Below are 14,726 nucleotides of genomic sequence, written 5' to 3'. Positions count from 1 at the left end.
TAAATTAAAGAATTATGTGAAATTCTGCTGCGATTACACGACTGTGGAAAAGACAATACAGAACATTTTACGATCGGACTTGTGGTATTATTCATTTTGCTGTTGCAGCCTTTTACTACCTTTGTGTCTTTGATTACAGTTATTTATTATAGTAAAAATGTTCCATGAGGTTTCACAATTTAGGCATTTTCTTTTAGGTAAAACAAAGAACATTTCTGATTAAAAATCCCAGAGGTTACTTTATTTCCCATATAGTTTGACACACGCATACAGAAACCATCAATGTTACTGTTTTCATAACTGACATGACCATCACCGTTGTCCATCTGTAACTCCTTTCCCTCCACCCTATACGGCCCACTATTCCCCTTTCCTCTTCTCTACTACCTTCACCCGGCCCTCCAGGGTGCTCAGCCGGTGCTCCACTGCACAAGTCTTTTCAGAGCAAGAACTGAGCAGAGTCAACAGGACGCATGCCAGCACCAGGCCGCCCAGTCGAACCGCCGTGGTGTCTGCAGCGGCATGCTTGTCGGTCACTATCAGTCCAAAAAGCCAGAGCGCCAAGACGGTCTTCACCACCCAGAACACCCGCCTGACCACGCCGATCAGCAGACGGAGAGCGATGGTCAGCACCCAGTAGCCAATCAGGGCCACCAGACCCCACTGGGCAATGGCGGCTACGCCCTCTGGAGTGAAGAGGGGCGACGTGAGTCCAACTGTGGAGGGAGGAAATCCAGTTTAGGCTTCATGTCATTAGAAGAATAAGGCTTGAAGATACCCGTCTGTTACTCAGGAAGTAACAGGAGCAAACATTCATACTATAAAAGGAGTGGCAGACAAATTGCCTGAGGGAGAGGCACGGCTGCATATTTTCACTTCAAACTTTCATTGTCACTGATCCTCTCTTACTCTTGTACATTTTTTTTACAAAGCTCCACATACAGGGGGCGAAAAGTGTATTGAGCAGCAAAGCCTAAGCACACACTCCGCAGCTCAGCCGCACACATAAATTCGGGCCATCCGGACACCCACCATCGAATCCTGTGACCCGGAGGATCTCTGTGACGTAAACAGCGATGACGTTCAGGCCGCTGGCAGCTCCTTCAGCAAGGAATCGGATCACCATCTCAAAAAACTGTGGTGGTGTGGAGGGAGGGTGGAGACTTTGTTATCACACAAGATAACTATGAAGAAAGGCAGCATTGCATTCATAATAATCATGCAGAGAACACGGATCGGTTTACAGAAACACAGCCTATCTAGATTTATTCTCATGGCTCCAATGCACAGGCATATAGAGTATAATAAACAGGAGTGATATTCACTGCAGCCGTTTGTACAAAGCTGAAGATTACATTTACAGAGAACTCATTTAGATCGTACTGCTGCTTAGCTGCACCGTAAGATAGAAGAAGTGCTGTATTGTCGACTTGAATAAACAGCTGTGCATGCGAGTGACAGCTGGACACCCACTCTCTATTCCTGTACAGTCTTTGCAGCTCACAACCCCCCAAAATCACACTGCACACACAAACATACACAGTGTAGCCTCATCAGGCAAGGTCAAGGGTAGCCCAGTAAGTTGGACAAGTATCTTATCTGCACCTGTTGCACTGATCACTGGCACATACGTGAGAACTGTCCGGTATGTCAGAGCACGAGTCAAGCATCTGTCACTCCATTTCAGCATATGCGTGTTTAAATTGAAAGCTGCTCTGTTTGGTAATATAAGGCTCAACTTACGAACCAATTACATACTTAATGTTTTAGTGAGGCTTGAACAAAGCCCACCTTCAGTGCTAAAGGCAGGCTGGTGGAGCCACAGACTTGTTTAGAAGGTGTCAAGCAGCCTGTATATTATTTTCAGCTATTATTCCAAACAAAGTCCGAAACAACACTATAGTTTTTGTTTACTTGATGTAATCTCATATTAATGCTTCTTATTTGATTCACTTTTGAAGACGGTGCAGAGCAGAAACATCCAAAAGACTTTTACAGGTGGATGAAAAAAAAAACTGACCAGAGGCAAAAGTTAGACTAAAGATCTGTACAATGTCCCGGCAGCTCCCAGTACATTCAACAAAGCAACGTTATCAGATGCCTGTCACACACCTTGTTGAAAAGAAATGTTGCTCTGTTACATTATTGGGAAATATCAGTGCGGTGTGCAGATCTTTTGAATAACTTTTACCCTGAGGATTACATTTTATCACTAGAACATTATTTTTTTCCCCCTTTTAAACAGTTTATTCTCACTGGAAACAGAATCATGTAAAACCACATTCACATGGAATAACGCTATATTTCAGTTCGGGGCTCATTAAATATGTACACACCCTATATTTTGAGATCAGAGCTACCACCTGAACTACCTCAGCCTACTGTTTACCACTACAAAGCTCACAAGGAGGACTATATTGTGGCCTTTCATGCAATTACCACTGTATAGAAACACAGATTAAGCCACAGAGTCACTACAGTCATGCTCCTACTCTCTGCACTAACTTCAAGGTGACATGGACCAAACAGAGCCACAAGAGAGGACTCTGTTTAAGGGACCATGTCAGGGCAGGCTAGATGGAGACACCCAGGAAGGTTTCTTACCATGGCCACTTTAAAGACGTTGTCCTGACCAAGCACTGACTCAAGAAACAACACTGCACGCTGGGGAAAAGGGAACCACCGCCGAGTGGAAGTAGGGAGGCAGAAAAGTGTATGAGTGAGGGGTTGGGGGGGCATGGATATAAGAAGACGTGAAACGAGGGCAGAGAAGATGAGGGGATCAGGGGAGGGATTAACAAGTTGAGGGGTATGGGGAGAGGAATGTGTGAGAGGGGTGAGGGGATGGATGGAGAGAGATGACAGGGTTAGAGTTGAAAATTAGTTCACAGTTATAGATCAAGAACAGTGACAGAGCAAACAGTTAAGACATCCAGGAAAACTAGGATGTTAAAAAAATTGAGAAAAGGAGGAGAGTGAAAAGCCACTTTCTGGCGGAAAGAGACATCGTTGCTCTCTGTAACGTTACCTCAGCAGCTGACCGGATCACACCGCTTCCCACCACTGACTCCGCGTACCGCTGGAGCTCCAGGCAGGTTCCGGTGATCAGAGTACCGAGAGTGACCGTCGGTGGGCTGTCCCCGGTCGGCTTGGCCTGCTCAGCTTCAGCTCCAGTCCAGCCCAGCACCAGCACTACCACATAGGTGGTGAGGAAAAACCGAGTCGTGGCGCACCCACCGCGCCCAGAGCCAGACGCACAAAAAGTCATTGTTGTGGATTTGAGAACAATAGGGGGATAAAAGATATGTGCTAAACAAAATGTATGTGCACAGGTTAAAGCTGCAGCTCGGAGCAGAGCTCGTGTTCAATGACTGTAAATCAAAGACTTAAAAATGGCTTCTGTAGAGAGCCGTCATCGGCTACAGAGCGAGTTCTTTCACACCAACACGCTGCAGCTCACAACAGGCAGGGCAATGTTAAGAACCGCGCCAGCTTTAAACGCACACACCGACTAATTCAAGCGTGCGATTCGCAATTTAGACCAAATGTGTTGCGTAGCGACTCAAAAATAATCTGAGAATTTAATTATAAACTTTGGCAGCGCTGGAAATATCCAATTTAGGACCGCTCAGCTCCGTCAAGGACACGCCGGCATTAACAGCGGCTATATTTGGTAAGAAACCGTTAAAGGCTTAAGATCCAGCAGCGACCGAGATACTCAACAGTCCGTCGGGATGCAGCAGAAAGCAATTAAAAAATATATAGAGAGAGAAACGTCTCCGGAAGTTTTCTGTTGCAGCTTTTCGCGTGAAAGAAAACCGTAGAAACGCGGTGACGTTGGTGACCACGAGTCTCCTAAAGCTTCTGGTTTCGGCTCCGAGCTCCTCTACAGTCAAGTTTGGCGTTTCTTTGTCTCCGAGCTGGCATCAAATCTCTCGATGGATTATGTTGCACAGCCTCCAAAACACGGCGCTCCCTTTCCTTCCAGCGTTTCGGACGAGTTTCCAGTAGGCTATGCAAAACACGTCTGATGTTCAGGGAGGAGGAAGAGGAGGGGTGGCGGAGGAAGGCTCTCTGCACACGGATGAAGAGAGATTTGCACACTGGGAATTGTGGTTCACCACTCACAGGTCAAACGTTAAGATTACTCACAGGGTTTCATAAGAATTAGTGACTGAAAAACAAGTGAGATGGAAGCAGAGGACAGTTCAGATGTCACTTTAATAACTAACGGAACAATCAGACAGCATCAAGTCAGATTTCAGTACATTTTGGGGCAAGAAGTTTTCATATATATAAAAAAAAAAAAATTAAACAATCACTACACAGTATGTACACACACACACCAACATTATGCAAACATCCGCTGTGCTCTGTTTTCTCACTGTACTCATATTTGTCTTGTATTCTGGTTCGTTCTCTCACACACACACACACACACATTCACCCACTCGACCTCCCACACAGACGCACAACACTCAGCATGTGATACAAACTCGCAGAAGCTTTCCTCTGCATTCTTCCTGCACCAGTATCTGAAAACATACAGTCAAGTAGTAGATACTGGATGGGAGAAGCCGCACTCAAGTCAGTGTTAACAAAAATAAAATATGAAAGCGTTCAGTTCAGAGCATCACCGCGAAGCTGGAATGATCTGGAGATATCACACTGATGGTGTCCTGTACACACACAGGAGCAGAGGAGGAGGTACACGTTCAGAGCAGATATGTGAGAGCAGTGGTGAGTCTCACTACCAGGCACCTTTTTGTACGACTGCTTTTCTTGTTGAGCATTTTCCTTGCTAGTATCCACGGAGGGAAACGCGGCTTCAGCCGATGTATATGCGGTGGAAGTCGTTCGCTCCGAAGGCGGCGTTGCACTTGGGGCACTTCCTCTGGCGTGTGTCGTAGCGCGTCTTTACGCACTCAAAGCAGAAGACGTGGAAGCACTTTGTCAGTACCGCATCCTTCACCCGAGAGTTGCAGCACGGACACGTTAAGCGTGCCTGGGGGAGGGAGAGAGAGAGAGAGAGATGGGGGAGGGAGAGGTTTGAACAATAAACTGAAAAGCCATTCTTGTTCTGAGCTGAGTGGTTTTGAATGAGTGGACACAAATATCTTCCAGCTCAACTGCCCTTCAGCAGCTACACTGATTTCAGGAACACATCACATGATGTGACGGCTGATTATAGCTCCGAATGTGGCCTTGAAGGATTCTTAAGACCATGCAGAGTACAGAGAACAGTTGACCCACAAATCTTGTGGTATGGCAGTGTACATCAGAGCATTTGGAGCACTCATCATGACGTCAAATCACTTCCCCTTTTACGACCAAATCTGGAAAAAATCTGAGCACGATCCATTTTGAGCTGCAGAAATCTAAATGGACGTTGACTACACAAACTGCTATTTGCAAAAGTTAGCTATTTCTAATGTGTGGTGTTGATTCTTTGCACAGTTGGTCTGAATTTTAAGTGCGTGTTCCTGTCAGAACAGTGTGATCGCACTGGCAGCTGGTCTCCTTTGCTGGAATCCACAGTGATACAGATTACTCTGGTTCATTCAGTTAAGCTGCCTACTTACAAGAGAAACAGAGCCCCGAGAGCCCCACTTATTTGTTTTCTTGCAGAGAGTTAGATGAGAGGATTGATACCACTCTTATGTATTTACGGTAAATAGGAAGAAGAAAGACAAGAAAGCTTTACTGGGGGTGGACTGGAGTCCGTGTGTGTTTCCCTGCAACTGCTCAGAGCCAAGAAAAGGTCTTATAACATGTTAACTAGTGAACGTTAGAAGTGCTGGTGGATTTTATTACCTCTGGACAGGGCCGGCTAGCTGTTTGCCCGGTCTCCAGTTGTTGTGCTAAGCTAAGTTAACCAGCTGCTAGCTATAGCTTAATATTTAGCATACAGACATGAAGGTATAAATCTTCTAATGTGAAAACGGATTAGTGTGTTCCACAAAATGTGTGCTGGTGTAAAATGTATGTGCTCTTATGAATGCAACAGTCACACAAAAAATCTCTAAAAAAAAATCTCTAAAGCAGAAGTGAAAACAGGATTTTATAAAATATATATTCTTTGTATTACAAAAACTTACCTTATAATCATTGATTTCTTCATTTAGGATATCATCTCCATTGCTGATTTTCTCAGCTGGTTTCTTGGCCTTCTCGATCTTTCCCCTTAGTTTGGAGATGTCCTCCTGAAACACAGTCAGAGTTAACAGCTGTAAGTAAAGAGTCTGTTTTGACATCCGAGGTTATGACCGCAATAATCCTGAGCAAGATATTGGAACTTCCCCCTATCACGTGAATGCACAACATGAAACTAACAAAAGGTAAGCCTCACAAGTGAAAATGTTTGTGATGTGGAACTATTGCACCAACAACGGGCAACAACTATTTCGCCTACATACAGCGAGGAGCAAAAAAAGGGTTTCTGTCGTTAGAAAACAGAGTATTCTAAGAAAGAATCATCCCATAAGTCTTATGACAGTCAAAAGAATAATTTGTTCTTCCTCTGTTAACTACAATTTAAGACAATTGTTACCAATATGTTTTAAACAAATGTAATTGTGTGTTGGGACAATGCCTTGTCTTTTAAGTCCATGCACTCAAGACATTGTATGGCTTGAGTGTATTTGTGCGTCCGTGTGTGTTTGTGTGTATTGATACCTGTGCTCGTCGAGCGTTAAAGGACTCCTTCTCCCTGGAGATGCTGTTCTCTATGACTTCCTCTCTGACCAGGTTGAGTCTCTGCTGAACCTGCTCCAGCTGAGTTCGCATCTCCTCCGACAGCAACGCAGACTCCTGGGCCTGGAGGACGACAGACAGATGTTATTTTAACATGCATTTTCTTCTCATACGGTACCTTTGTGTATATCATCTGAATGTGTGTTTAGGAACAACTGCGCATATCTAAATGTCATTACAGTTTCATTTAACTCTGCAGCTGTGGCTCCTGGTTACTGAACGATGCGTTACCTTGCGTTTATTCATGTCCAAAGCTTGTGTTCGAAGGGCCAGCTCTCTCTCAGCAGTGCTGATGGTGCCCTGCAGAAGGCGTTCCTTTTCCTCAAGCTTCCTCACCACCTGCAGCTGGGCATCAACCTGACAAAAACAAAATCATCACGGTGAATGAAGATTTAAAAAAAAAAAAAGACAAATGTGATTTATTTGAGAAAAAGACGACAAACCAGAAATTGAGAAAACAAGTAGAAGCAGACACACAAAAAAAGTAATAGCGAAGAGCAAAATTAGCACTGTGTAGACTTTATTTCAACTTCTTGAAGCCATTTTATTTGAAGAGAGAAAATGGTTCAATGTAATCCTAGAGCCTTCAATTAGAGTAACTGCCGGTGGGGATCACTGACATTTAACTGTATCGCAACACCCGCGTGTTCAAACTTGCAAATCGCCCCTTACGGAGCTGCCTGGTGGCTCACCTGAGTCTTTAAAGTGAGCAGTTGGTCGGCCAGCTCCTCCTTCTCCTCTTTTAACAGCTTGTGGATCTGGTTGGACTTGATCCGCTCGCTCATCAGCTTGAAGTTGGCGTCGTCTTTTTCTCTGAGCTGCTGCATCAGGCGAATGTTTTGTTCCTGCATGTCCTCGAAAGCCTGGCCCGTCACGTCCATCTCGCTCAGCAGCGCGTCCTCCTCCTGCAGAGGGGGCAGTGGAGGCGGTAAGAGTGTTAGAGAAATGGAAAGGAGGGTTTTGTTTGTGTATAGTTATACAATGACCAGCTCACACACCTGTTTTGCTATCGAGAGCTTCTTGTTGAGGATATCAATCTGCTCCTCCACAGAGCGGATCTTCCTCAGGGCCTCTTCGTCTGCCATTTTCTTGCCCTCCCTCCTCTCCCTCTCCTCCAGCTCCCTCAGCCTCTGCCGCAGCTCCTCTCCCTGGAATCAGCATTGTTAATATGGGACTGCCACACACACACACACACACACAATACAACAACTTTAACAACTTCTACAGTGTGCAGTGTTGATCACCTCAGACTTGGACTTCTTCTCTGCAGCCATGAGCTGGACTTTGTCTCTCTGCTCCTTTGGTGCTGAGCGGTACATGTCCAGCAGCAACTTCATCTCCCTCTGGGACTCCTGCGCTTTCCTGCACAGTGGACGAAGAGTCTTTAACAAAACTATCACCATAAAACTATCGCCGTAAATCAATAATAATGCACGCTGTTTTTGAAATGAAGAGGAGGGATGAAAAGAGAGTGTACTATTCACTGTGAGCCCCTGCTGTGGTGCGTGGATTATATTATGTCTTCTTTAAAAACATATCAACATGGCTCAGAAACAACATGGCACAGGAAGGCAAATATATTATGTTAAAATCAAGTTTCCCCAAAATCAACACAAAATTCAGGTCAAGAGGCAAACTCATTGTTGACAGTATTTGTGACAATAGTTTTCAGCTTCTATGTTTTCTTAGGAATGTGCATTATTAGTTGATATATTTCTATGTCTTAATGTGGCCATCTATGCAGACTATTCAGTGATCCAACATGATTGGATGACAGTATCATTAACCAGCAGGCCTCATAGTTTTTCCTTTTCTATTTGGTAGTTTACAAAAAACAGCTTCCACACGTGCAGCCTACTTGAGTTCAGCTCGGACGATCTTCAGCTGCTCCATCTCCTTCCTCTTCGAGCCTCCGACCATAGACAGGCGCTCCCCGGCTGACTCCTCAGGCTGGCCGCTGCTCCCTGGTTTGTCCTTCTCTTCCTTTATCACACTGCTGCTCCCACCGCCGCGAGTCGGCCTCTCTCTCTCCTTTTCCTTCTCCCGCTCTTTCTCCTCTTTCTTTACAATGTCCTTTTCTTTCTTTTCCTCCTTCTCTTTCTCCTCCTCTTTTACTGTTGCTTCAGGTTCAACTCCGGGCTCCGTTTTCACAGAGGCTCCTACAGAAAAGAAGAAAAAAAACCCGTGACGGAGCAATTGTCAATCAGAACAATCCTAAAATGTCTTAATAAGTATAAGGACACTGGGAAATCAGTGAAAAGAATCGTCGGTCATCTTGGCGTTACCAGTGCTGCTGGGTGTGGAGGAGCCGTTGTCCGGCTCTGTCTTGACCACAGGGTCTCCAGAGAGGGCTGGGGTAGAAGGAGAGGTTGTTTCATCCTTCACGTCCAGCTCTGTGCTCGACTGGGACTGGAGGATGGCGTTTCCCTTTGAGGCGCGGACCTAAAGAGGCAACAGATGAATGTGTTTATGTGTGAGATGTGCGGTTGTACTTTACAATACTATACCAATCAGTACAGTAACACTGTGAGAATGACCTAAACTATTTAATTCCACAAGCAGGTGAGAGGTGACTGCACATGTTTCTGTTAGTGACCTACCTGATTGAGCTCAGTTTGTGACTCTCTCAGTCTGATCTTGAATTTCACCACTTCTCCCTTCATCTGCTGATTGTGCGTTTGTAGCGTGCTGATCAGGTGACGCATCTCCCTGTTGATAGGACCTGAGCGGAAAAGGTTGGCAGAGATGAAGGTAGGATTAGGAACGTGAACCTAGTTAGTTTGTCAGCGAGGTGCTGATGTGAATCTAAGTTATAAAGCATGTTCAGCACAAATCATCCACCTTATTCACCATGTAACCCCCGTTCTGTTAGTTACCTGCTTGCTCGTTGGCAGCAAGAGTCTGTTCAAATTCGATGCGCAACATCTCGTACTCCTTCCTGACCTGAGCCAGTGTGTCCTCCAGCTGAAAGACTTCTGTACGAACCTTCCTCTGCAGAGCCACCTCATCATTCTGCACACAGAGGGGATGAGAGTAAGAAAGGGACGCTCACACACTCTCTCACACACACACACACACACACACACACACACACACACACACACACACACCTCCATGTGCTCCAGCTGTCGAAGCCTTGCGGTCCTTGTAGTGTTGAGACGAGCACGCGTCTCATCTAACTGAGCCTTGAGAATCAGAGACTCGTTGTAGAGCACAGAAAATTGGGACTGCAGGCAGCGATACTCAGAAGTCTCTTTTACCATGCCTGCTGCTCGACTCAGCAGCTCCGCCTGAGAGGAAGAGAGGCAGAAGCCAAAGAAATACAAAATATTTAATACAACAAAGTACTGACTTGCTTTTGTAAGGTTGAACCGGGAGATTTCTAGGTTAACATTTACACGGAGGCACTATTTTTTAGGCTGAATGTCCCTCTTTTTGTACTCTCCAAAGCAGCGAATGTAAGTTCTAGGTGTAAGAATAACGTCATCCATTAAGGAGTCAAAAGAATGGTGCGTGAGAAACACAAGTCCACCTTCATGTTGTTGTTCTCCTGGTGCACACTCTGAAGGTCCTGCTGGAGCTTCTGCAGCTCAACGAAGCGGTTGTCTGCCAGCTCCGTGTTTTCCTCCATATCACTGTTCATCTCTTCAAACTTGACAGGAGAGAAGTCAAAAAGTGTGGAAAGTAAGGCATTGAAAGAAAATCTTCAAAATCACCTTTGTCTTAATCATCAAATAAAATTCGTACCTTTCTCTTGTTAATAGTGATGGTCCCACAGACGCTGCTGGCCTCCCCACACACCTTATAGCCTTTGCTGTTCACCTGGGATGCATTACATGGAGTGTTATAACATGCCTCAATAGAACAGAAACATATGTTATATATATATATACACACAACACTGTCACGGAGAACATCCTCACCCTCTCCAGTATCTCGATCAGGTGTGCATTCAGTCTGTTCTCTCTGCGGCGGATCTTCTCCATGTCCCACTGGAGCTCCTCGATCAGAACCTGCAGCTCGCTGACTCGCTGGTCTGCTTTGTTAGCAGCGCGACCCAGAGGCCGGGACTGGACAAGACAGGAACACAGAGACTTAACACCACACACACACGCACACACACAAGGGCTAACAGAAACATAATCCTTCCTAAGATATTACTCTTCAACAAAGCAGCTGTTACTAGCAATAGAATAGGGAAGGTTGTAGGAATCGTACCTCGCTCGTCATGTGACTGTGCTTCTGCTTAAGGTCCTCAGTCAGCTGTAGCAGCCGCTTGTTTTCGCTGGACAGGAGAGAATTCAGTTTGGAAGCTGCCTGCCATAGACTTCCCTCTGGACAGAAAAGTAACAATATCGCACGTTATGGGTGTAAACACAAACCGACTCGGCCAGACTACGTCTTCCTCCACTAGAACCTTCGTGCTTTTCTCTCACCAGCACCAGAGTCCAGCTCTGCCTTCAGCTGGTCCACGGTGCTCTTCAGACATTCGTAGATCTCCACCACGTGCCGGGCCTGCTTCTGGCTGGACTCCACTCTCTCCTGAAGCTCAGCCTCCATCTCCTCACTGCTGCTGCTCGCCAGCGTTGCCAGGAAAGAGTTGGTTGTCTCTCCCTGGTGGTCTGAGGGACAACAGCAGGAAAGAGGGTTTAGGGGTCTGGTATGTTAAATCAAACATCTACGTGCTATTGCTTCCAAAGTCGTGATCCTGTGTTAGCTCTTGTCTTTACTTCTGTCCTTGGCCCGCTCCTGGTTGGAGTCGCCATCAGGTTCTGGAGTTTCGGGTTTCAGGCTCCGTCCCTCACCTGCCAGAGATTTCTCAGGTTCGCTGCTTGCTTGGTCATAACGCCTGATGGTCAGTTGAACGTTTTCATCAAACTGAAGGAGAGAGAAGGGCATCACATTTAGACTCTTACATCTTTATAGGAGAGGCTGTTAAATGTTGAACAAGTGATTTTTTGCTTCCTTCTGTGAACTTGTTCACCTGGTTCCAGTATCTGTTGAGGATCAGCAGACTGGCATCATCAGTGGCCTGGCGGGTCTCCAGTCTCTCAATTCGCTCTCGCAATTCATCCTCAATCACCTGCGAACCAAAAAGCAAAGAGATGAACCTCTCTCCAAGACAGTGCGTAACGACCGCTTCCAGTGTGTGTGTGTGTGTGTGTGTGTGTGTGTGTGTGTGTGTGTGTGTGTGTGTGTGTGTGTGTGTGTATATATATAAAAATTGGAGAATTGGTGTACCTGTCTTTGATCAAGAGATTCTCCCAACTTTCGGTTTTTAGCCTGGAGAGCTCTGATGTCTTGTTCTTCCTAAAAACAATGAGAACATACATTCATATTTGAATATGAGTAGACAAAGAAAAAGGAGCCAAACAGACTTTACACTTCTGAGGTGAACATATATTAGCTGTAGTGGATAATAAAAAGGGCCTCACGGAGTTGGACACTCCTCCCAGTTTGATGACCGTCTCCACCGCAGTGCTACCTCCGGCAGCTGCGCTGACACCGGGAGCTCCGTCCTCTCCTTCCCTCTCCCTGCGCTTCTCTGGGGGGGCGCCGGAGGACGAGGGGCCGCTTGGGTCAGCGGGACGCTTCTGTCCCGACATCCTCAGACTCCTGAAATAAAGCAGAAAGTGTCAGTTGAAGAACTGCGGAGGACTGTTGAGACTCAGGTGGCTCAGCTGGATGAACGACACATCTAACGTTACGTTATGTTGAACATGTAACGATAGCTAGTTAACGTTAAGGTGCTCGAAGATAACCATCTTAATGTTTCCTCTGAAACCGTATTCATCTTAATGATGAGCAGTCAAAACAAATACACACAAAAACAATGCATCACATTATAAAACTCGAACAAGCTGATTGAATCAGTCAATGCAACGGTAAGCTACGTTAGCTGTTTGCTAACGTAGCTTTAAATGCTGTTGGTGCTCATGGGAACGGTATTCTGACCCGATAGAATAATGCATTCATTTTGTGATATGTTGAGTATCAACAACACCTAACCGAAGTCTTACCGCTGGTAATGTTACGAGTTTTGTGGTATTAACTAAAACTGTTTGTCGCTGTTGATGTTGCGGCTCCCTGCCTCTCGGAAACGGAAGTGTGAACGCTTTTTGTGGGACAACCTTGAGCGGACATTACGCCACCTACCGCCGTGGAGGGAACCAGCACCGTTAAACATTGACCCGATCCTAACGTCCCCAATGTCTCTCCTAAGGCCTTAAACATTGACCCAGTCCCAATGTCCCCTAAGGCCCTGAACCCTGAGCCCACAGGGACTCACTGACTCAACTGGTAAATGGTTGAGTGTGAGAGACTGTGAGGGCTTGAAATTGTGTAAATACGAATGTGACAGCACTTTGCTGCTGCATATATACAGTATATGTACACTTGTGGGTATTTATTTTATGCTTTTTACTGCCTGATTTGAACGACTTCCAGGCTCTTTCCTCACAAGATGAGAGGTAATTGTCAAATGATCTATTTGCTTGTTTTTGTCAAAACAGCTTCAAAGACTAAATTAAATATTTGATGAATAAATCTGTGTAATATAATCTCTGCTTTCCATTCCTCTGGTGTTTTTATGTTCCATATTTAATTGTTGATATTTCCATGTAAATGTTATCAGGCTGATCACACATGTGCCATCCTCTTTGTTTACCTTTTTTTTTTTTAAATGTCTCCATGCTTCCACTGGTAACCTTGTGTTCAGCATCACATTGCTATGAATTGTGAGTCATTCCCTTGGGCAAAGTCTGCATACATTTGGATTTACGGAAAGGGTTCATAAAGGGCTCAACATGTCTGTAAAAGAGCCCTCAAACACTAAATGATTTAACAGTGGGACAGCTCTTGGGGAGACCCCACAGGTCTGAGGCCCCTGGGAAGTTGCCCTTTCTTGTGTTGTTGCAGATCCAGCCCTATCGCATCATATAGATAGAGTGCATAATATTAATTCACTAGATCCCAAATCATTGTAATACAACCCAAGAAAGTGAAAAGCCTGTAGCTAAATTAAGACAGCCATTTGTTATGCACATGGATTATTCCCGTTTAGTGAAACTACTGAGACAAATCAGAAATGTCCAAATCCAGTTCACAGTGGAGATACTTTGTGTTGCTGCTGGGTTGGATTGCAACTCCCAAAGATCTGTACCTCCATGAGAGTTGCAATGCTTGGGGTTATTGTAGCAATTATTGTGCAACCAAAACAACAACACCAACATTCCTCTGGTGCTATCTTTTTGCTCTTTTCTGCTCTTTTTCAGTCCTTGTGTAAAAAGGGACTTCTGGACAGAGCCTGAACTATTATCAGCACTATTAAAGAGTACATTGCAACAGGTGCAGAGTCCACGTTGTGTAAAAGTAGGCCTACTTAATTCTGAGTTTCAGACCTACCTCAGCCTATCAGTTTAAATATCTGCCAAGGTCACTCATGGACCGATGAGAGCATTACAAAAACCACATGTTTTTTTGGGCAGTTGTCAGCAATCGATTGGAAACTGTTTATGCATGACGTGTTTGACAAGCAATGTGACGCTTGGGAGAGATACACAAGGTAGCATGAAAAGGCATGCTTTTCTGTTGTAACTAAGGGGATATTTTTGTCCAATAAATGAACTAGGCTGAAGCTTTGTCCTATTCTATTGTGATTACACACTTTATCTGAAAATGAGCCGATTATAATGACATCAAATAAAAGTTGAAGACTGTCCACATCCCAGAAAAGTGGACAGTCCTGATCAGAACTAGATGCATTTCCTAATTACATTCATTTTGAGTTCTGTTTATTCCCACAGGTTTAAATATAACAAACAAGGAAACAAGACAAATTGATTGATCGTCTTTACCTAAATAATATAAAAACAAATGCACACTGTTATATCATAAATACATGATGTGAAGGACTTTGGAAGGTGTAATTTAATCAAATGAGAAAAAAAGTTTTACAAGATGTTCCTTTATGA

At 44.9% G+C, this 14,726-nt stretch overlaps 2 protein-coding genes across 3 annotated transcripts; both read right to left on the bottom strand.

The window, feature by feature from the left end:
* Positions 1 to 207: 207 nt before the first annotated feature.
* On the bottom strand, positions 208 to 4,019 carry LOC306702092 (uncharacterized protein). 2 transcript variants are annotated; one of them, XM_079167593.1, is made up of 4 exons: positions 3,029 to 4,019; positions 2,605 to 2,664; positions 1,033 to 1,135; positions 208 to 716 (listed from the first exon to the last, which is right to left on the bottom strand). In XM_079167593.1, the coding sequence occupies exons 1-4, from the start codon at positions 3,266 to 3,268 to the stop codon at positions 361 to 363; spliced, it is 759 nt and encodes a 252-aa protein (XP_079023719.1). In that variant the 5' UTR covers positions 3,269 to 4,019; the 3' UTR covers positions 208 to 360. The 2 variants fall into 2 exon arrangements, with proteins under 2 accessions (XP_079023719.1, XP_079023720.1); XM_079167594.1 differs by lacking the exon at positions 2,605 to 2,664.
* Positions 4,020 to 4,202: 183 nt separating this feature from the next.
* On the bottom strand, positions 4,203 to 12,851 carry rnf20 (ring finger protein 20, E3 ubiquitin protein ligase). The gene is made up of 22 exons (XM_079167064.1): positions 12,774 to 12,851; positions 12,189 to 12,369; positions 11,995 to 12,063; positions 11,738 to 11,836; positions 11,484 to 11,631; positions 11,190 to 11,375; positions 10,972 to 11,087; positions 10,677 to 10,823; positions 10,501 to 10,575; positions 10,286 to 10,405; positions 9,864 to 10,043; positions 9,630 to 9,765; positions 9,354 to 9,475; positions 9,039 to 9,195; positions 8,612 to 8,912; positions 7,998 to 8,115; positions 7,752 to 7,901; positions 7,446 to 7,658; positions 6,985 to 7,110; positions 6,676 to 6,816; positions 6,099 to 6,203; positions 4,203 to 5,005 (listed from the first exon to the last, which is right to left on the bottom strand). Exons 2-22 carry the CDS (start codon positions 12,357 to 12,359, stop codon positions 4,829 to 4,831), a joined length of 3,057 nt encoding a protein of 1,018 aa, XP_079023190.1. The 5' UTR covers positions 12,360 to 12,369; positions 12,774 to 12,851; the 3' UTR covers positions 4,203 to 4,828.
* Positions 12,852 to 14,726: the final 1,875 nt, after the last annotated feature.

Source organism: Pholis gunnellus, assembly GCF_910591455.1.
Source record: "Pholis gunnellus genome assembly, chromosome: 10".
Lineage (NCBI taxonomy): Eukaryota > Metazoa > Chordata > Actinopteri > Perciformes > Pholidae > Pholis > Pholis gunnellus.
The sequence above is the reverse complement of the archived record's forward strand: the minus strand, read 5'-3'. Positions and strand labels throughout refer to the sequence as shown.